Source organism: Budorcas taxicolor, chromosome 1, assembly GCF_023091745.1.
Source record: "Budorcas taxicolor isolate Tak-1 chromosome 1, Takin1.1, whole genome shotgun sequence".
NCBI classification, from domain to species: domain Eukaryota; kingdom Metazoa; phylum Chordata; class Mammalia; order Artiodactyla; family Bovidae; genus Budorcas; species Budorcas taxicolor.
Window position 1 is genome coordinate 218,467,719 of NC_068910.1, and position 22,042 is coordinate 218,489,760.

Here is a 22,042-nt window from a genome sequence, read left to right on the forward strand (position 1 = left end):
TAGGACCTATAGAAAATACCATATTGAGAAAGGGAGGCAACCTTGGAAGCTCTGGTCAATATCAAGAAATAATACACCAGTACTTCAGCACCAAGTGGCTTTTCATTTTCCTTCCTTAAAAAGAAAATAAAATATATAAAGAGAAAAAAATTCCCTTATTTAACAAAAGTCCTTTTGAAATATGAAACTTAATCTTTCGTTGGAGGGAAAAAACTACAGAAGCCAAAAAGCCTGAATATTTCTTAATTAAAAAAAAGAAATAATGTGTAGTTTGTAACTAGTCAGAGTATACACTTTCCAAGGCTCGAGCCACTGCATCACGCCAGCTGTAGGGCCTGTCAGTTCGAATGGCACGCACAGTATTTTGCAGCCCCTTTTCGCATCCAACTGCCTGCTTTTTAATTAAGCATCAGAGCTTCTGACTAAATTATTATAACTTTTATTGATTGCCTATAACTGAACAATCACTGGTCATTATTATTCTGAACTGTGTCTCTTGGAGTAGACATTCTATTTAAGTATGATTTGAAAAGTATCCAATTGTCAAAATCCAGAAGATGATATAATTTTTCTAATGTTGCAGCTTGGGAAAACACACTCAGAAATAGTAGCATATGAAATTAAATTGTAAAAATAATTAGGGTCAGCTAGATGATCTACCACTGAATACAAAGAATTTAAAAAAATCAGAGTTAAATAGACAAATTTATTTTAAAATAATCTACAATAATTTATATTCCATCGTATGCCATTTATACAATGCCAAGATGTTGTCTGAAATCTAAGCAATATTTTGAGTTTCCCAGAGAATGCCAATAACTGGTCTGAGTTTTCTCTAAACTGACCCTTAAAGCAACAAATTTTCACATGAATTTGTGGCCACATAAAACAACCTAAATCTTATAAAAAATGAGGCAAAACTGAAGTTAACTTTATACTGGTAATTATACTACTATACTTTAAAGAGCATTACATTGATTGACTCAAAAACCATATACACTTTCAATGAACTTTTACAGAATATCATAATTTTATCAATAAAGATATTTAGAAACATAGGGTAAAAAAGGGAAAACTTAAAAATGTTCACCTTCAATTTATTTCATAGGTCACTGTTATACCATCTAATAAGATAATTAAAACCATGCAAGCAGCTGGTACTACAGCTAAACAGATTAATGTAATAGTCTGTAGTCATATGCGCTGGCAAGGGGCTTGCCTCTTTGGAGAGGAGAAGGTCAGCTGCCCTTGGGAAGAGGCAGGGGGTGCGGGAGAAGGCGCCCGCCATGCGGCCCAGGCTGCAGCCACTCAGGTGAATGCAAACCACTTCTCTGCTTTCACACCGAGCAAGGGTCTCTCAGTTTTAATGGTGAAATAAGAAACAGAAAGCTTATTTAATAGCAGAAGACATTAACGCTGGTCTTTAAAAAGCACAGGCTACACTGCATAAACCAGTAATATCGTCTCAATTCTTCTAATCTTTCCATTTTACCACATCATCTACAGACTAGTTGGGATACAAACAAATATTAACAGAAACTTCCAAAACAAAGATTTAGTCTATTACCCAGGCATCATAAAATCACCCTACGGGTGCCGCAGGAGTTAAATGCAGCCGTGTGCTATCTGAATCAATGAGGCAAAACCACTAGAGACACAAATCCAGAGAGAAAACTCCGAGCCTCTGGAAACACACCTGAGAGCATTAGGCGCACAGAGCTGTTGTCAGGGCCCACTGACTGCAAATTTCACATTTGTCAAAATTCCAGAAACCTACCCCTGCACTTAAATATTCGTAATAAAGCATCTTCCTTTTATCCCCACCGTGTGTACAAGCTTGTTACACAAAGCCAACCTGGACCGCGCATCTGAGACAGGCTACGGCGCCTTGGGCTTAGCCTGCTCCCAGTCCGTCTCTGGGCTTCCCATGCGGCGCGAGTGGTACAGGGCCCAGCTCCCAACACCCAGCAGGGAAGAGGTGCTGGGTCGTGAGGGCCCCCTGTGGGAGAGCGTGGCGACCCACTCCACTCCCCTGGCCTGGGAAATCCCATGGACAGAGGAGCCTGGCGGGCTGCAGTCCTCGGGGCTGCAGAGTTGGACACGACTAAAGGGACCTGGCATGCAGCACACAGCAGCCTCCTTTCTGCTAAAAACTTCGGCCATTTTCCTGCAGGACACACTGTTTTTAAATCTTCCTTTTGGTGTCTCTATATTAGCACACTGTAAAAATCCTCTACAGTTCCAGATGAGTAACAAAGATGACAATGATGGGGATGACGTGGATTGGAAGATAAAGACAGTTAACACTGATCCAGTGTTTGGCATATAAGAATAATTCATTAACGCCTTGTAACAAATGTATTTTATCACTCCCACATTCAAGGAGAGGAAACTGAGTCTAACACTTGTCCAAAGTTTCCATGTGGAGTCAGGATATGAACTGACTTACTATGTCACGATAATATGAACAAACAGAAAACAAAACAACCACAACAAAAAAAGAGGCCATGCCCTCTTACAACTGACAATCTAAGACCACAATAATATAAACAAATAACAGAGAGAATATAGACTTAGGTGATCAAGACTGAATTCAAAAGCTAATACAACCTCATCATATGTCATAAAGGGGTACACACATGGAAGGTTAAGTGAACACTAGGGCAGCAAATTGCCCATTCACCTGAGGTAAGCATAATAAATGGATAACAGTAATCCTTAGCTGTGCATTCGGATTTTCCAAAGGCTTTATCTTATGTAATTCTATCTCAACCTTTAAAACAGTTGTGAGGAAGAAGCAGATCAGACATTATAACACCCATTCAACAGATAACAAAGTAAAGCTGTTATCTCAGACACAAGCATATATAGCTTGAGTATCCTGGTATTAGGCTGACAGAATTATCTGTGAAGAAAGATCAGTATTTCTGAGATGGTCTAAATACAAAGGCAGATGTGTTGGGCTAAACAATATTTGACGGTTGAAATATTCACATTTTTCTAATAACCTATTTCTACTTGCTTTAAAGAGCTCTGATAATAAAGGAAAAATAATTTTCATTTTTGAACTTTACTGACAATTCTGTTGCCACTGTAGTGTGATTCTGCAACAATTCCTAGGTTTTATCAGTTAATCTGATATGAAAATAGACTCTAGAGCTGTGCTTGTATGAAGTCTGCCATTTAACCCAAGTGTCAAATTCACAAGTAAGCTCATTATATTGTAAGAGCTATTGCCTACTCAGTAGAAAAATATTCATTTCACACCTTAAATACTATAATACTGTTTAATAACAGCACTGGCCTGCCAACTATTAAAAGCTCATTTTATATACTGTACTACCTGAGCTTTTTATCTTGCCTTTTTAATTACAACAGTAAATTAATATCCTAACATTACAACACTGACAGGCATTGATTAAAACTATATTAGTTAACAACATTAGTATTTATTGTGCAAAGTTGCATTAGGAGTTCATTTTCAAAGTACAATTATCATTCAATAATACTAAGATACTTTAATCTTCAAACTACTCAAGAACAAAATAAACTACAAGATAACACTATGTCTTCACATTAACATTTTCTCTTAACTTTATGTCCATTAGTTACTATAATTAGCTAAACTACAAAAGTAGCTGTGAAATTCAACAATAAAATCGATGCATACATATGGACTTCCCATCCTTTGAAATACATCTTTATTTTCCTTTTGTCTTGTTTTTTTAAACAGCATTTATATCTAAAATGATACTTCTACCATAGATTTCACATGTATTATCATCTTAGCATTCCTCAGTTACATGCCAAATGAGCATTTATTTAAATATCTTTTATAGGGAGTTCCCTGATGGTCGAGTGGTTAGGATTCTGCCCTTTCAAACTGCTGGGGCCCAGGCTCAACCCCTGCTTGGGGAACTGAGGTCCCATAGGCCACACAGTGCAGCCAATAAGTAAAGAAGTAAATATCTTTTACATTCGTCTACTTTTTAGGTGTGATTAACATGTTTGGATAGAAGATTCTACCTGTTATTTAATATGTCAATTCCAAGCTTTCTATTACACTTCAGCACTCAAAGAAGGGACTGGTAACTCCAATATCTATAAGGTATTTTTGTGAGAGCTTCCCTGGTGGCTCAGACGGTAAAGCGTGTGCCTGCAATGCAGGAGACCCAGGTTTGATTCCTGGGTCGGGAAGATCCCCTAGAGAAGGAAATGGCAACCCACTCCAGCACTCTTGCATGGAAAATTCCATGGATGGAGGAGCCTTATAGGCTACAGTCCATGGGGTCGCAAAGAGTCGGACACGACTGAGCGACTTCACTTTTGTTAAAGGAGCCAAATAGGACATTAACAATAGCACGTAATGCAACCGCGGGTCACATTTTATACACTCTGTATTAAAAGGAAACTTAAACAAAGGAAGCCCTTAGTACTGTAACAGATATACTGGAAAAACAAAGCAAAATGGATTATAATGAAGTTGAATACATGTATACATGGGCATTCCTTCTAATCATCCTACTCTAGGGTAACAGCAGATGTTTACAATAGCTCCACCTACGTGATGAGTCTGCAGGACAATCATAGACCACAGCACTCTTTACGTTTGTCACATTGTTAAAGCATAGGTTACAGTCCTTACTATTCTAAGATCAGAAGCCTCTAAATTATGTATCTTGTACATTATCTTATTTTGTATCTATGTATTCATCACGTACCTATAGGAATTAAAAGTCCCATCAGAGTCTAAAGAACTTGTTCTTCCATTTTGATTTGAATCTCCTGGAAAAAAAAGAAAAGAAAAACACTGAAATAATGGGGATTAAAAACCTGAACATTTCAGTTGAAAAGCTGCTGTGTGACAGCTCCACGCAGTATACTGAGTCAGAAAACATACACTCCCTTATCTCTCCCCCAAATAGCTTTTAAATTTTTTTAAATTTTTTTCCAAATAGCTTTTTTAATCAGAGCCCTTCAAACCAAAAATTCATTTTGACACTAAAATCTAGACTAAGACCACCACTCGTAGCTTGGATAGGAGTATTACCAAAGTAACCACAAACAGAAACAAATGAAGAACACTACAGACATCTTCTTCTTATGAATCACAGAACCAAAACGTGTGCACCATTTGTTCATGCACTAACGCTTATGAACAAAAGGCAACTTTTCATTAAGGTGTCCTGTCCAGTGGAAGAGCTGAAGAGAACAAGCATACAGCCGACTTGGCCCCCTCCCCTTTGGCCCCTCCTCCTCCACTCTCCAGGACTCCGGTTTGCAGAGTTCAAGGTTGGTGATTGAGAATGCACTCTAAAGAGCTTTTACTACACCTTAGCAGTCTTCCCCAAACTTTATGTTTTAACTGTGGGCAAAAGCTCACCTGTTTAAAAAATCAACATCTAAAGGTATTTCTGCTTCATGTAAAACATCAAACTTTAAGGGAGAAAAACTTGTCCATACAGGCATATTCATAAAATCAGATTAGAACAAATTTATACCTATCATTTTAAAGATCATAGAATAAATCTAAGTAAGCTTTAAAAACTGCCACAATATAAAATATATTTTATTGAACGAAATTTAACTTTAGATTAAAATTTTAAATATGTACTTAAAAGTATAGTTTTTATGAAAGCACAGATACTACTGCTAAATATATCACTTATTCTTAGAAACAAATTAAATTGATCAGAACCTGATTACATTTTATACTCCTAATTTTTATAATGTAAATTTCAAATATCAGGTTATATTCACTTTTAAGATATTTAAAGCTTCATAATTTAGTGATTAATCCAACTTTTACTTATACTTTTAATCCACTTGAACATTCTAAAGTATCACTGAACGTCATCATAGTAGTCCTGGTTAGGTCAAATAGTAATTACACAGCTTTCCATTTAGAAATGAGATTATTTCAAGTAATCGAATATAGCACTGAAGGTACCCTACTACTATGATTATGCTGCTCATTAATGGTTTTTGAAAGCTAAAATGCAATTTTAATGATAGCTGCCTATTTTTGTAAAAAATGTTGGTTCTCTTCAAAATCTGTGCTGTTGCACCTAAATTATTTAAAAGAATGAAAGTGGTCTGAGCTCAGTTACTGAAATTTTAAGTCTTCATTTTTTTCAAAATACACTTTCAGGCTTTTCTTTTTCATTAAACAAAAACCTTAAAAATTACAGCATTCGAAATGTTGCCAAATTTTATAGAAGAAAACAATCCAAAACACTTAAATGTTTAAGATCAATCTAGTTGAGTATATTTTGTTAATTCTTTGAAAACATGGGTACCATAAGATGACTCACATCATACTTCATTTGCTTTTCAAAAAAAATTAATAGCATTATCATAAATAAACTAAAAAGATTTAAGGAAAATTAGTCTCCCTCTGTCTTGTTAAGTGAAAATTTCCTACAACACATGTTATTAACAGCTTGCAGACATTTCCTGTGAAACGTTCCACAAGCAGTATAGAATAAGTACCGTATCATACATTTAGAATGTGAGCTTTCTTCTTCAAAAATAAAGACTATGATTATTTAAATACATAAGATCTCACCAATGGTATATTCTTGCCCTCTGCTTATACGATCACAATAAATATAAAATACTTCAAATAATTAAGAGATTTTCAGTAAACACCAAAGTTTTGTCATCAAAATACATCACAAAGGTTTCCTTCATTTTATACCTGTTTGGAAATGAATATATCACATTAAATGTAACCTTCAAAGGATGGTAATAAGGAAAAAAAGCAGTTTTTCTTTCTCAAAAACAAAACATACCAAATAAGGAGTACAATCATTTCTCTAAACAGTATTAGAGAAAAGACTTCAGAGTTTGCTGCATGGGGAAAAGGTAATAAAGTTTTGAAGTGGGGAAAACTGCTTTGTTCCTTCAATTCTCTAGTTGAAATTAATTATAGCAAATGTTTATGAAAACATCTGTTCCTTACAGTTATAAATTCTTAATCTTAGTATGGACGACTGTAGATTTTTATTTTGGAAAGAAACTGTCTGACAATCGAAAGGTTTACAAAAGAACAGGCAGGATTTATAATTCTGGAAAATTACATATACAGTGTGCTATATCCAGTCAGATTTTCATTTGTGTGAAACACTTGGTAGAGCTTAAAACCGGTTGTAACTAGGAGAAATCAAAAGACAAACAGGAAAGTTCAGTTTTCATTTAAGCTGTTATACAATAAAAACATATTGTATCCCAAGAAAACAACAACCTAAGAATTAAAAACAAATGCTACTTTACTGTCAACATAGTTTGGAGGGAAGTATAGTAAATTAAGTATTAATTTTATCGGGGACTTGAATAAATCTAATGCCATTATAACCATGGGAAGGTAAATGTAGTGTTCCTCAAAAATAACAACAGAGGGTGCAAGAGAGTCTAATATGATGTTTTCCCTTGCTGTTCTGATTCTTGAACTAAGTTGTCAGGTAGCTGTAACTGTAACAAGGATACATGGGTTGCTTTCAGATCTTCCCTTCTCTCCCTCCCACCCTCCCTCTCTCTCTCACAGACACACACACCCCCACGTGCACGAAAATGCATTAAAGTACTTTCACACAAAGACCTTTAAATGATTTAACAGAACAAATGTGTTTTAAAATAAAGAGTTCCTTTCACTTGCTTGAAAAGTAATTTTAACAGAGTAAACTTTAAAACTACAATTGTGATTTTAAGGTGTTTTCAATATTTAATGTAAACTAACCAAAAACTCAACTCGATATATTTATTGAGTAAATTTCAAATAAATATACAAATTATATACAATAAATAATGTACAAACTTTGTGTGTTGCTATATATATGCATAAGATTGTATGATGTATATATTTATAGGAACAGTTCATCAATTACCTGTGACCATTACAGTTTGAAATTTACATAACACATTTATTTCTCATTAATTGGTAAGTAACTTTGTAAAATGAGTTCACAACATTCATAATTAAACAAAGTTGCCTGATTTGAAAAAAAAAATGCTCATAGCTATATTGTTTTTAATGAGGACACAAAGAGCATATAGTATTTTCTGTTTGTAATTCTTAACATTCTACCTATGTATCTAACTTATTAAAACCATAATATGTGTAATGATGATTTAAATTTCAAAAGTAGAATAAATTAAATTTGGACTCCTTTTTAGCTTTTATTGCAGTCATGTTGAGCTAAGAGCATTTATAGTATCTGTGCAGTGTTGAAATCATGCTAAATGAAGGTTTACAATAGATTTCAATAGCGCTTTTAATACATAAACATCTGCTTTGTAAGGGAGGACCAAGATTTTAAAGTTGGTTAGATTAAAAGCAAGCAGAATACTGCTATAAACAAGCATATCTACTCAACTGTGCCTTCAGCTTATGCATAGAAGATCTAATTTTAGGACATCATATCACACTAGGTATGAATTCTGATAAGTACAAAATAATTTTGAAAAGGCTGACTTCTGAACTGTCAGAGAAATATCATCAAGTGTGTGTGATGAATTATTAATAGTAATGGGAAAATATTTGGTTAAACTAAGTTGAAAACAAAGCTGTGGGTAGCCACGTTTTTAGTTATGTTGGATAATACAGCATAAATGAACAGTGTAAACACCCAGAACTGTGTGAGTTTTTTAAATGAATGAGGATAACTACTGAAATGTTTTACTTAAATTTAAAATCCCATTCAAAGTGAACGATACAAAAAAATCTATAAATTAAGTATATTCACGTGTTGACATACAGTTACGGCAAAGGATAATATCAGTATTGTCTATGAAAACAGTAGCCACAAAGAATATTACATAATTTAAAGAATAAGGTAAACAATATGCTAAGTCAATTATTTATGCTGAAAATCTAGGACCACACATTTAGGTTTAAGAGCTAGTGCTCAAATAAATGTAGGAAATTTGTTTATTTAATCCTTACTCATTTTCTCTATTGTTAATCTGTCTACATTCTAATGATTTAATAGGCATATTTAGTTCTCTACATAATATTTTCAGATTATTAAATTAGATAATGAAACTCAGATGTAAAACAAATGCATAGCAACTATTTGAAATAAATAACACTAAGTGGACAATTTTAATTTAAGAAGATAATATTTTTGTTATTCCTGTTAAATATTAAACAGAATTTTCTTTTTTAAAAGAAAGGAGAATGACATCAGCAGAGTGGCAGAATACACAACTCTAAACTCTCATCTTCCAATAGAAACATCAGAAAACAAAAACTGTCAGAACAAACTCTGTCCTGACTTTGGAAATAGTTGAAGATCAGTCAGAACCAAACGAACAAGGAGTCAAGAAAAAGGCAACTTGAAAGCTCTGTGGGGTTCTGTTCTACCCTTATGCTAGATCAGCAGCAGCTGTGGATGAAAGCTGGTTCCCAGTGTGTGCAAATCGCACCTGGTCCCAGAGCGAGCAGAGAAGACCGTATCTGCAAAACACTGTGTAAATCAACGCTGGCTTGTTAGGAACTACCTGAAGAACTGACTGAAGATGTTTATCTCCTCTTTCATCTAACTAATAAAAAAGAAAAAAAGAAAAAAGGCAGGCTTTGCTTGCTCTTGAACACACTGCAAGTCAAATTAAGAGTCAGCAGACGCCTGGGGCAAAAGATTACACCCAAACCATAAAACAGATAACCCAAGACCTGGGGAAAAAAATCAGCAAGAGTTTCTTTGAGAAATTAGGACATTCAAAAGCACCTGCGCATATAGGGGAGCACAGAAGGCTACCCATATGCCCAGGGCAAGATGCATGATGACCCAGAGCCTGGGAAGACTGCACGTGTCCACATGAAGCTAGCCACTGGGAGGAGTGCGAGCCTGGCTAAATGACGGACTGCTGCAGCAGAAACAGTCTGCAAAGGCAAGGAAAGGTTTGGGGTTCTGCTGTTCTTTTTTTTAGCTCCTGGCATTCAAAAAATTTCCGTGAAAATCCTCACCGAACACAACCTAAGACTTCAATGTCAAAGAATAAGACTTTGCAAAAGTAAGAATGTTCCAGGAGAGTAACTAAATAAATGGACTAAAGTAATCTTCAAGAATATGGAAAACAGCAAACCCAGGAGAAAGAGAGAATCTGGTTTCTGGAGAACCTGATTTTTGAATAACAATGTACAAAGATCACATTGTCAACAACAACAAAATCATGAGGCATACAAAGGAACAAGAACTATGGCTCATCTGAGGAATGAAAATAAACTGATGCAAACTATCCCTGAGAAATTACTGGATTTACTAGACAAAGATTTTGAAACAACTGTCTTAAGGATGTTCAAAGAGCAAAAAAAGAGAAAAGACTAAAAAAAAGGGAAAAAACTATGTAGCAAATCAACAAAATGATATCACCAGAGAGGTAGAAATTATAAAAAAAAATAGAATTTATGAAGCTGAAAAACACAACAATTCAATTGAAAAATTCACTAGAGGGGCTCAACCACAGGTCCGGGCAGGCAGAAGACAGAAATAACAAATTTGAACATAGGACAATTGAAATTAGGGAGTCTGAGGAGCAAAAATTTAAAAACAGAGTGAAGAAAGACAACCATAACCCAAGTGATCTGTGTAACGCCATCAAGCACATCATCAAACGCACTATGGGAACCTGACAGAGAGGAGAGGGGGAGAGGCAGAAAGAGCATTTCAGGAAATGTGGTGAGTAGCTTTCCAAATCTGATGAAAGCAGAGATCCACAAGTCCAAGAAATTCAATTAAATTTCAGGGAGGATTAACTCAGAGACTCATATCAAGACACACCAGCAAACTATTCTAAGACAAAACAAACAGAGACTCTTGAAGGAAGAAACAGAATCCTCAGTAAGATCAGCAGTTAATTTCTCACCAGAAATCATGCAGCCAGAAGAGTGGGGGGATCTATACAGACTTTAAACTGCTCTTTAAAAAACGGCTGTTAATCAAGAATTTTGTATCTACCAAAATACTCATTTGAAAATGAATGAGAAGACTGTAAGACATTTCTAGAAACACAAAAGCTAAGAGCAGACATACACTAAAAGAAAAGCTAACGGCAAACCTCCAAGTTGAAACGAAAGAATTTCAGAATAACTCCAAGTTGTAACAAAAGATAAGACCTCTGGCAAAGGTAAACATGTGAGCAAATATGAAGCCAGTGTGATTGTCTTTAAGATTTAAGATTTCATACTGTGTTTCCAAAGGGTATAAAAAAATAAATGGATAAAAATGATTATAAATTGGTACAACTGAGCAACAATGTATAAAAATAATTTAGCACACAACATAAAAAGGGAAAAGGCCAGAGCAGTATAGCAGCACATATCTTGTATGCTATAGTTATCAATTTGAAGTTGATTTTTAAAAATTTAGGATTTAAGTGTGATCCCTATGACAGTCACAAAGAACGTATATAAAAAATTACACAACAGGAATAGGAAGGGAACAAAAAATGGTCACTACAAAACAAAACCAAAAAAAAACACAACCAAACACAAGAAAAAGCAGTAATGGAACAAATGAGAGGAAATAAGATATAAAACATACAGAAAATAACAGGAAAATGGCGAAGTTCTTTTTACCAGCAGTTACCTTAAATGTAAACGGATTAAAGTTTCATTCAAAAGGCAGAGATTAGAAAAATATGCATTCAGAAAAACCACAATGTAACTATATGTTGTCTACAAGAGACTCATTTAAGAACCAAAGTAAAAGGATAGAAAAGATATTTCATGTAAAAATAACCCAAAAAGAGTGAGAGAGAGAGATACTTGGCTATACTAATATTAGACAAAATAGACTGTTACAACAGACAAGAAGACTGCTTGACAAAGGACATTAGATATTGATGGAAGGATCAAACCACGAAGAAGACACAACAGTTACAACACGTCTGCACCAAACCACAGAACACGGAAACAGCGGAGCAAACGCCGACAGAGCTCAGCAAGAGACCGTCCTACAGTAAGAGTGGCGGAACATCTAGGCAAGAGGTGAAGGAAACATCAGGAAATGCAGCACCTGACCAGGACTGTGAATCAGGTAGACCTCACACTCACATAAACCCTCCGGCCAGCTATAGAAGACAGTCCCCGCAAGTGCGCACGGAGCACTGTCCACGAAGCACCGGAAGTTAAGTCACAACACGAGCTTCAGTACAGTTAGAAAGACTGAATCCACACAAAATACCCTGTCTAACTACAAAAGAAAAAGGCTAGAAGTCAATTACTAAAAACACCGGGAAATTCTTAAGTATAATAAATGCAAATTGAGTGTCTAAAGCTAGAAAGACAAAGAAATAAATATGCAGGTAGGATCTGTATGAACACAGCGGTTGTAAAAATTGTTTTTACAAAAAAGGTGATGGTGATTTCTGATTAAACTTTAAAGCAACTTCCGGGGGGGGGGGGGGGGGGACAATGAATTGGTCAAATCAAACTGTCACATTCAGTTTAATGAAATTTTTAAGGAGAGGTATTGAAACACCACGACTAAAAGCTAAAGCTCTGGCAGGAAAGACCTGAGGACATACTCTGTTTATTTTCCCTCTAACCTAACTTCAATATTTCAGTTTCCTCATCTACAAAATGAAGATGGTAACAGTTTACACCCCAAAATGTGGTAATGAAGACTGGATGAGAGCGAGTGAAGAGCTTAGTACAGCACGCAGCACAACCTGAAACCTCAGGGAATGTCATCTTTCTATGAATGCTTTTATCAGTGAATATGCTTAAAATGCTGTATCCAGCGAAGGAGTAAAAGCAGAAGTCTATTCGTTCTATATAAAGAGAATAAACATTCATAATTTAAATAACTGCAAACTATAATTCTTCTTAGTAATCAAAAACCATTATTTCTGATAAAATTTATAATTAGCAAAAGTTTATTCTATGAACTATACAACTATGCAACATTTGTACTATCCATTTAATATCCTTCCTGACGATAATACCAAACACCGAGAGTGGAGAAACAGTAAAATTAAGTAAAATGAGAGCACAATGCATGCGCTGAACGCATAAAAATATTTCTTGGTGCTGATAAAATGCAGATAGATAAAGAATTAAAACTATGGTGAATCTAGGGATGAACCGGAGCGATCACACACAGTACAGCGTAGTGCACTGCGCAGTATTACTGCTGCTGTCCTTTAGTTGCTAAGTTGTGTCTAACTCCTTGTAACCCCATGGACTATACAGGCCATCAGGCTCCTCTGTCCATGGGATTTCCTAGGCAAGAATCCTGGAGCGGGTTGCCATCTCCTTCTCCAGGGGCTCTTCCTGACGCAGGGATCAAACCTGTGGCTCCTACATCGGCAAGCAAGTTCTTTACCCTTGAGCCACCAAGGAACCCCATACAATACTGCACACGTATCAGAATAAAATAAGCTTGAAGAAGAACTCACTGGACACTGAGACAGAACTGAAACAAGGCCTAAGTCTAATCACAAGGATAACTACAGAATTTAAATTAACATGTAATAACACTCAAATGCTAGTATCTTTATTTTTTATCATTGTCATTTCCAGGCACACTGTTGTCTCTTCAGGCATTCTATGGACTTCAGTTCAGCTCAGTTGCTCAGTCATGACTGACTCTTTGCGACCCCATGAATTGCACCACGCCAGGCCTCCCTGTCCATCACCATCTCCCGGAGTTCACTCAAACTCACATCCATTGAGTTGGCGAAGCCATCCAGCCATCTCATCCTCTGTTGTCCCCTTCTCCTCCTGCCCCCAATCCCTCCCAGCATCAGAGTCTTTTCCAAAGAGTCAGCTCTTCATATGAGGTGGCCAAAGTACTGGAGTTTCAGCTTTAGCATCAGTCCTTCCAAAGAACACCCAGGACTGATCTCCTTTAGAATGGACTGGTTGGATCTCCTTGCAGTCCAAGGGACTCTCAAGAGTATTCTCCAGCACCACAGTTCAAAAGCATCAATTCTTCAGCACTTAGCTTTCTTCACAATCCAACTCTCACATCCATACATGACCACTGGAAAAACCAGAGCCTTGACTAGACGGACCTTTGTTGGCCAAGTACTGTCTCTGCTTTTCAATATGCTATCTAGGTTGGTCATAACTTTCCTTCCAAGGAGTAAGCATCTTTTAATTTCATGGCTGCAATCACCATCTGCAGTGATTTTGGAGCCCAAAAAATAAAGTCTGACACTGTTGCCACTGTTTTCCCATCCATGGACTTAGAGCTGCTTAATGTTTCAGAAAAAAAAACAAAGTAGACCAGGAATCAATCAAGTGAAGAGAATTCTGATGCAGAATTCACCTCTTTGGGTCCTACCATCCACATCTACAGTGGAGAAGGAAAGGACCAGGTCAGACCAAGCTCATGACAGGCTGATACTCCCCACCCCCGGGGCAGGTTTCAGGGTGTGCGTCTGTGTGCATCTGTGGTGTGTCTGCGGGAAAGTGGGCGAGCCTGAGAGAACTCTGAGTAGGATCCAGTGCCCTTTATTTTCAAAGCTTTCCTAGATTACTATGATGATACAAAAGTCTTTCCTACTAAAAAATAAACATCTACACTGCTAAAATAATAATCTCTTACAGAAGGCAACTTAATGTATCTCAAATAGCGACTGCGTCTCACGTATCTTCATTTACTATCAGCTATCAATAAGGCACAAATCTGACCACGTTTTCCAGCAGTAGCAGAGGACTGCTTTGAGGTATGCCAATTCTGCACATTCCACTGTGTTCTCAGTTCCATGAAGTGATTACCGGGGACGGTGCACAGTGGAAATGCCCAGCAGAACACTGCTATTGGCCTACGTGGTCCTCCTGTGGACCCCGTGGGCTTCAAAAGCATCTTCCTACAGAAGAGTTACACAATTGATGCCAATGCTATAATTTAGACAATTACAGAATACATTTACAGTAAGCAGATAAACAACAAAATAGATTTAAAAAAGAGCTTCCTTAAAAGTAAATGTGTTGACAAAGAATACTTGAAAATATTTTTCCAAGTTTATAATGTGCAAAGACTATTGAGGCCAAAGATGATTACTCTACACTTTGCCCTTTGCTACATTTTTCCTTAACAAAAATACAAATAATGGCTTAGCTTAAATTCTGACCAACATTTTTAGATTTGTTACTAGTCCTAACACAAGTTTTAATAAAATACTTATTTTATTTTTAAAAAATAAACAAAGACAGTAGATTTTCAAAGATGATCTAATTGACACCAAAGGAATTCTAAAGCTGAAATCAAATTACCGGTCTAGTACGTAAATAATACAGCAAAAGTCATTTACATATCATTTGCTACGGTACATTTGCTATTGAAGTTCTATTTCACTTAAATCTTTCAAATACTAACTATAAAATATGTATATTAAATATTCTCTTCAATGTATAAAAAATGAAATATCTTTTTATACAAAACAAATTTCTTTCAGCAATTCTCATTTTCACTACTGATTACAATCAGTGCTAGAACCTTTAAAACTGTTTTGACATCAAGAGGACATGACCTCATAAAATGTAAAGACACCATTAACCTCATGTACTTAACGTAAGATACTTAATGTTAAATATCTCCCTTTTTGGTATACAAAACCAAACTGTAACTATTTGAAGGATATAAATTACCATCCACGAACTAGGGTAAATCATTAATATATCTTTTAAATGACAGAGAACTGGACAAGTTCTTACACCAAAGATCTACGTAAAAAGCATAATGGGCACTTTAACTACAAAGTGCTAAAGCTCAGACAAAGAACCGAGGGTAAACACTCGCACACCTATCTTTATTTTTTAAAACAATTTACTAAACTAAATCACATTAAATCTAGTAATCTAAATCTTCAAAAACATTATCAAAAATTTTCAAGTGTCTACCATTTCCTTCAAGGTAAAAAATTCAAAACCATTTTAACTGACACACGCATGTGGGCTGAGTCTCTTCCGTCGTGTCCTACCCTGTGACAGTACGGACTGTGGCCCACCAGGCTCCTCCCGACATGGGATTCGCCAGGCAGGATACTGGAGAGGGTTGCTATGCCCTCCCCCAGGGGATCCTCCCGACCCGGAGATTGAACTCTCGTCTCTGACATCTCCCGCACTGGCAGGAGGGTCTTTTATCAACCACTGGTGCCTCCTGGGAAGGCCAACTGATCCATGAAACTGTTCTATTTCACAAGTTATTTTATTTTAATATTAAATAATTGTACTAAAATCTCACTTTAAAGAAGAATTCTAAATATTCAAACTGATTTGTTTATCATTTTATGATAAAGTCTATTTATTAGGGGAGATAATTTCTTAACCTTACATAATAACCAGGAATATTTTTAAAATGGTGACTCCTTTAAATTTTCTAGGAAACGTGTAACTTACCAAATTCAACTATGCTTGTAGAGTATTAAATACATTATTCAAAGCAGTTATTTATTGATCATTTTATCCAACCAAGTAGTTAGCTAGACAAATGGCAAATGGGCCTAGTCAACACATGTGTTTATGTAGTAATTCACACTTGCAGTTGTGCACCTGGATTACAGGGTAGCTCTCCTGATGGAAAAGGCTCTTGCTGTGATCACTTGTTAAGCTCCTACTGCATTTTAGCACTAGTGATACGGTGGAAAGCAAAAGAAGCTCAAAACCCACTCCTGACATCTGGGGGTTTTTGGCAGTTCAGAAGAGAGGGACAGTCAAAGCAATGTACCCTGACAACTTCAAAAATGTCAAAGAATAAAGTTATACAACCTACTGTACAATGGCACCTGAGACAGGAACAGTCCCCGACCGAAAGAGGAGGAGCAAGAGAACTTGGGGAGGAGGGGAGGCAGCGAGACTTTAGAGGCACAATGAGAAAACGCCATAACATTTCAAAACGATGAAAAAGATTATCTACCCCACCTTTGGCAATCACTACTTTAGCTGCTATGTGAAGACTAAATAATGGGGAGAGGGGAACGAAGGAAGCCAAGAGGTCATTTAGGAAACAGATCACAGGATAATCTGATAAAAGAGAGACACCTGTATACTTAATTCTAAGGTAGTCCAAATGAAGATTTGAAAACTGAAATCCTTTGAAATAATTTGAAATTATTTCTGTGGCGGAATAATAAATAAATGTGTCCCTAACATTTTATTTCTATATGTAATTATCTTACTTTGGTTATTAATAAGATTATTCTTACAAGCTACTTTCTACTTCTGCTTCACTGATTACACTAAAGCCTTTGACTGTGTGGATCACAATAAGCTGTGGGAAATTATTAAAGAGATGAGATTATCAGACCAGCTCACCTGCCTCTTCATAAACCTGTACACAGGTCAAGAAGCAATAGTTCAGTTCAGTTCAGTTCAGTCGCTCAGTCGTGTCCAACTCTTTGCGACCCCGTGAACCGCAGCACGCCAGGCCTCGCTGTCTACCACCAACTCCCGGAGTTCACTCAAACTCATGTCCATCGAGTCGGTGATGCCATCCAGCCATCTCATCCTCGGTCGTCCCCTTCTCCTCCTGCCCCCAATCCCTCCCAGCATCAGAGTCTTTTCCAATGAGTCAACTCTTCGCATGAGGTGGCCAAAGTATTGGAGTTTCAGCTTTAGCATCATTCCTTCCAAAGAAATCCCAGGGCTGATCTCCTTCAGAATGGACTGGTTGGATCTCCTTGCAGTCCATGGGACTCTCAGGAGTCTTCTCCAACACCACAGTTCAAAAGCATCAATTCTTCAGTGCTCAGCTTTCTTCACAGTCAACTTTCACGTCCATACATGACTACTGGAAAAACCATAGCCTTGACTAGATGGACCTTTGTTGGCAAAATAATGTCTCTGCTTTTCAATATGCTATCTAGGTTGGTCATAACTTTCCTTCCAAGGAGTAAGTGTCTTTTAATTTCATGGCTGCAGTCAGTTAGAACCAGACATAAACAACGGAATGATTCAAAGTTGCCAAAGGAGTATATTAAGGCTGTGCAATGTCACTGCACTGGGCTGGAGGAAGCACAAGCTGGAATCAAGATTGCTGGGAGAAATATCAATAACCTCAGACACGCAGATGACACCACTTTTATGGCAGAAAGTAAAGAGGAACTAAAAAGCCTCTTGATGAAAGTGAAAGAGGAGACTGAAAAAGCTGGCTTAAAGCTCAACATTTAAAAACTGAGATAATAGTATCCAGTCCGATCACTTCATGTAAAGAAGGGGAAAAAAGCAAACAGTGACAGACTATATTTTCTTGGGCTCCAAAATCACTGCAGATGGTAACTACAGCGATGAAATTAAAATACACTTGCTCCTCGAAAACAAAGCAATGAAAAACCTAAACAGCATATTAAAAACCAGAGACATCACTTTGCTGACAAAGAGCTCCCTCTAGTCAAAGCTACAGTTTTTCCAGTGGTCATGTACAGATGTGAGAGTTGAATCATAAAGAACAGTGAGCGCCAAAGAACTGATGCTTCTGAACTGTGCTGTTGGAAAAGACTCTGATAGTCCCTTGCACTGCAAGGAAATGAAACCAGTCAATCCTAAAGGAGGTCATCCCTGAATACTCATTGGAAGGACTGATGCTGAAGCTGAAACTCCAATATTTTGGCCACCTGTTGCAAAGAATTGACTCATTGGAAAGGACCTTGATGCTAGGAAAGACTGAAGACGGGAGAAGGGGATGACAGAGGATGAGATGGTTGGATGGCATCACCGACTCAATGGACATGAGTTTGAGAAAGCTCCAGGATATAGTGAAAGACAGGGAGGCCTGGCATGCTGCAGTCCATGAGGTCACACAGAGTCAGACACGACTGAGCAACTGAACAACACTAACATGGTTGGAACCCGAAAATATTCAGTGACATAAACCGGACAAAATTACATGTAATGACCCTTTTTATTACTAACAATAATCCTCATTCTGATATCTGCTTAGTCTGACATTAATGGCTACTGTAGCTCTGTGTTTTCAAGGTATAACTTCCTGCATTCTTTTACTTTCAGCTCAGTTCAGGCATTTAGTCGTGTCCAACTCTTTGCAACCCCAAGAACAGCAGCATGCCAAGCTTCCCTGTTCATCACCAACTCCCAGAGCCTACCCAAACTCAGTTCACTGAGTCGGTGATGCCATCCAACCATCTAATCCTCTTTTGTCCCCTTCTCCTCCTGCCTTCGATCTTTCCCAGCATCAGGGTCTTTTCCAATGAGCCACTTCTTCGCATCATGAGGCCAAAGTACTTGAGTTTCAGCTTCAGCATCAGTCCTTCCAATGAATATTCAGGACTGATTTCCTTTAGGACGGACTGGTTGGATCTCCTTGCAGTCTTTTACTTTAGATATTTCTATTTCATTTGTATTAGTTTTCTATATTATTTCTATAATAAATTAGCAGAAGTTTAGTGGATTAAAACAACACAAATGCATTATCTTACAGATCTGTAGGTCAGAATTCTAATATAGGTCCTCACTGGGCTAAAATTAAGGTGTGAGCTGGGCTGTGTACCTTACTGGAAGTTCCTGGGAAAAAAATTTCCTTGCTCATTTGGGTGTTCACAGAGAATTCAGTTCTTCAACATGTGAATATTTGCAAAGTTCTTCCTGCCACGTAAGTCACCATATTCACAGGTTCTAGGGGACAGAGAATGAAAATACTTGGGTGGAGGCATTATTCAGCCTGCCACATCTTTTTTATTTAAAGTGAGTATCCTGTGGATAGCATATAATTGCTTGTTGCTTTTTAAACCCTTTTCTGCCAATGTCTGTCTTTTAACTCGTGTGTTTGCAGTATACATATCAATGTGATTGCTGATATGGATAAGATATACCACCCAACTACTGTTTTGTGTCTGTTCTTCTTCCATCTATCCTTTCTTTTTCTCTCATTTTATACTTTCAGTTGAGGATATGTTATGACTCCATTTGATACCCTCTACTGAATTATTATTTATTCTTCTGTATTACATTTTTTAATGAATGTTCCAGAGCAGGAGTTGACAAACCGTGGCCTGGTACAGTCAAATGTTTCTGCAGGTTAAACTGCACTGAAACAGAACCATGCCCGTTTGTTTCTGTACTAAGGTTGCTTTCACACTATAAGGTTCAAAGAGAGATAATGCTTTATGAATTTAAATATACATATATGACACTGTCCTTTAAGAAAGTGTCTCCTGATCCCTACTCTAGGCCTATATTACATATGTAATAAAATCAGAGCTGTTTCAAACACCACGATGCCATGTGGAATGCCGCGACCTTCCTGCAGTAACTCCCGATTTCTCCCTCTCACCCTTTGCGCTATGACGTCAGGCACATCAATCTTAAGTACTCTGTAAACACAGAACACACTGCTACTGTTTCCAGTTTAGACGTTCAGATTTTAGGGCAGTGAAAGGAGAAAAAATAATCCCACGTGTGCTTACTCCACTCCCAACGCTCTTTCTCTTCTCTGCACGGGTCCCAGTGCCTTTGCCCTGTGTGTTCCTTCCGGCCACTCTCCTTTCACATTTCCTACACAGTTGAACTGCTAATAAATTCCAATGGGTTTTGCTCATCTGGAAAAGTCTTTCTTCTCCGTTTACTTCAGAACATCTTCCATTTGGTATGGAAATCTAGTTTGAGAAGTTGTGCTTGTCCTTTTAGCACGTAAAAGTCGTCACTCGATGGTCTTTAGCTTGCATGAGTTTGATAAGAAATTTGCTCTAATTCTTATTTACTTATTTCATCTGTAAGAATTTTGAATTAGCTTTCTATTATGGCTATACTAATTGTTTTCTGGTTGCCATTAATTATAAGTCTTCTGTTTTTATCAGTTTGAATATCATACAACTATGTTTGGAAATTTTTATTTGTTTTCTCATATTTACAATGGTTTGTGCTCTCAGATTTTTGGATCTGTAGTTTAGTGCCTGTCATTAATTTGGAGAAATTATCGACCATTACTTCTTTAAACATTTCTTCTGAATCGCTCCTCTATTGGGATTCCACCCACATATCCCATTTAATTTCATCTCATGCTTCGTGAGTGTTTTATTTGTGTTTCTCTTCATGTTTCAATTTGAATAATTGACATATTTTATAGCTTATTGATTCTTATTTTTTCTTTGTCAACTCTGTTGATAACCCTTGTTACTCACTTCAGTTCAGTCGCTCAGTCGTGTCCGACTCTTTGCAACCCCATGAATCGCAGCACGCCAGGCCTCCCTGTCCACCACCAACTCCCAGAGTTCACTCAAACTCATGGCCATCGAATTGGTGAGGCCATCCAGGCATCTCATCCTCTGTCGTCCCCTTCTCCTCCTGCCCTCAATCCCTCCCAGCATCAGACTCTTTTCCAAAGAGTCAACTCTTTGCATCAGGTGGCCAAAGTATTGGAGTTTCAGCTTCAGCATCAGTCGTTCCAATGAACACCCAGGACTGATCTCCTTTAGGATGGACTGGCTGATCTCCTTGCAGTCCAACGGACTCTCAAGAGTCTTCTCCAACACCACAGTTCAAAAGCATCAATTCTTCGGTGCACAGCTTAATTCACACTCCAACTTTCACATCCATACATGACCACTGGAAACACCATAGCCTTAACTAGCCGGACCTTTGTTGCCAAAGTAATGTCTCTGCTTTTGAATGGCCTTTCTAGGTTGGTCATAACTTCCCTTCCAAGGAGTAAGCGTCTTTTAATTTCATGGCTGCAATCACCATCTGCAGTGACCTTGAAGCCCCCAAAAATAAAGTCTGACACTGTTTCCACCATTTCCCCATCTATTTGTCATGAAGTGATCGGACCAGATGCCACGATCTTCATTTTCTGAATGTTGAGCTTTAAGCCAACTTTTTCACTCTTCTCTTTCACTTTCATCAAGAGGCTTTTTAGTTCCTCTTCACTTTCTGCCTAAAGGTGGTATCATCTTCATATCTGAAGTAAGTAAGTAAAGTCACTCAGTCGTGTCTGACTCTTTGTGACCCCATGTACTGCAGCCCACCAGGCTCCGCAGTCCATGGGATTCTCCAGGCAAGAATACTGGAGTGGGTTGCCACTTCCTTCTCCAGGGGATCTTCCCAAGCCAGGGATCGAACCTGGGTCTCCCATATTGG

The 22,042-nt window shown here is 37.4% G+C and overlaps 1 protein-coding gene across 1 annotated transcript in view; it reads right to left on the reverse strand.

Annotated features, from left to right (window-relative positions):
- Positions 1 to 22,042, reverse strand: part of TBC1D5 (TBC1 domain family member 5) — a 595,354-nt gene that overhangs the window by 284,081 nt on the left and 289,231 nt on the right. Inside the window, exon 6 of the mRNA XM_052643045.1 lies at positions 4,722 to 4,785. Within this exon, the coding sequence (XP_052499005.1) occupies positions 4,722 to 4,785 (64 nt within the window). The remainder of the gene's footprint in view (positions 1 to 4,721; positions 4,786 to 22,042) is intronic.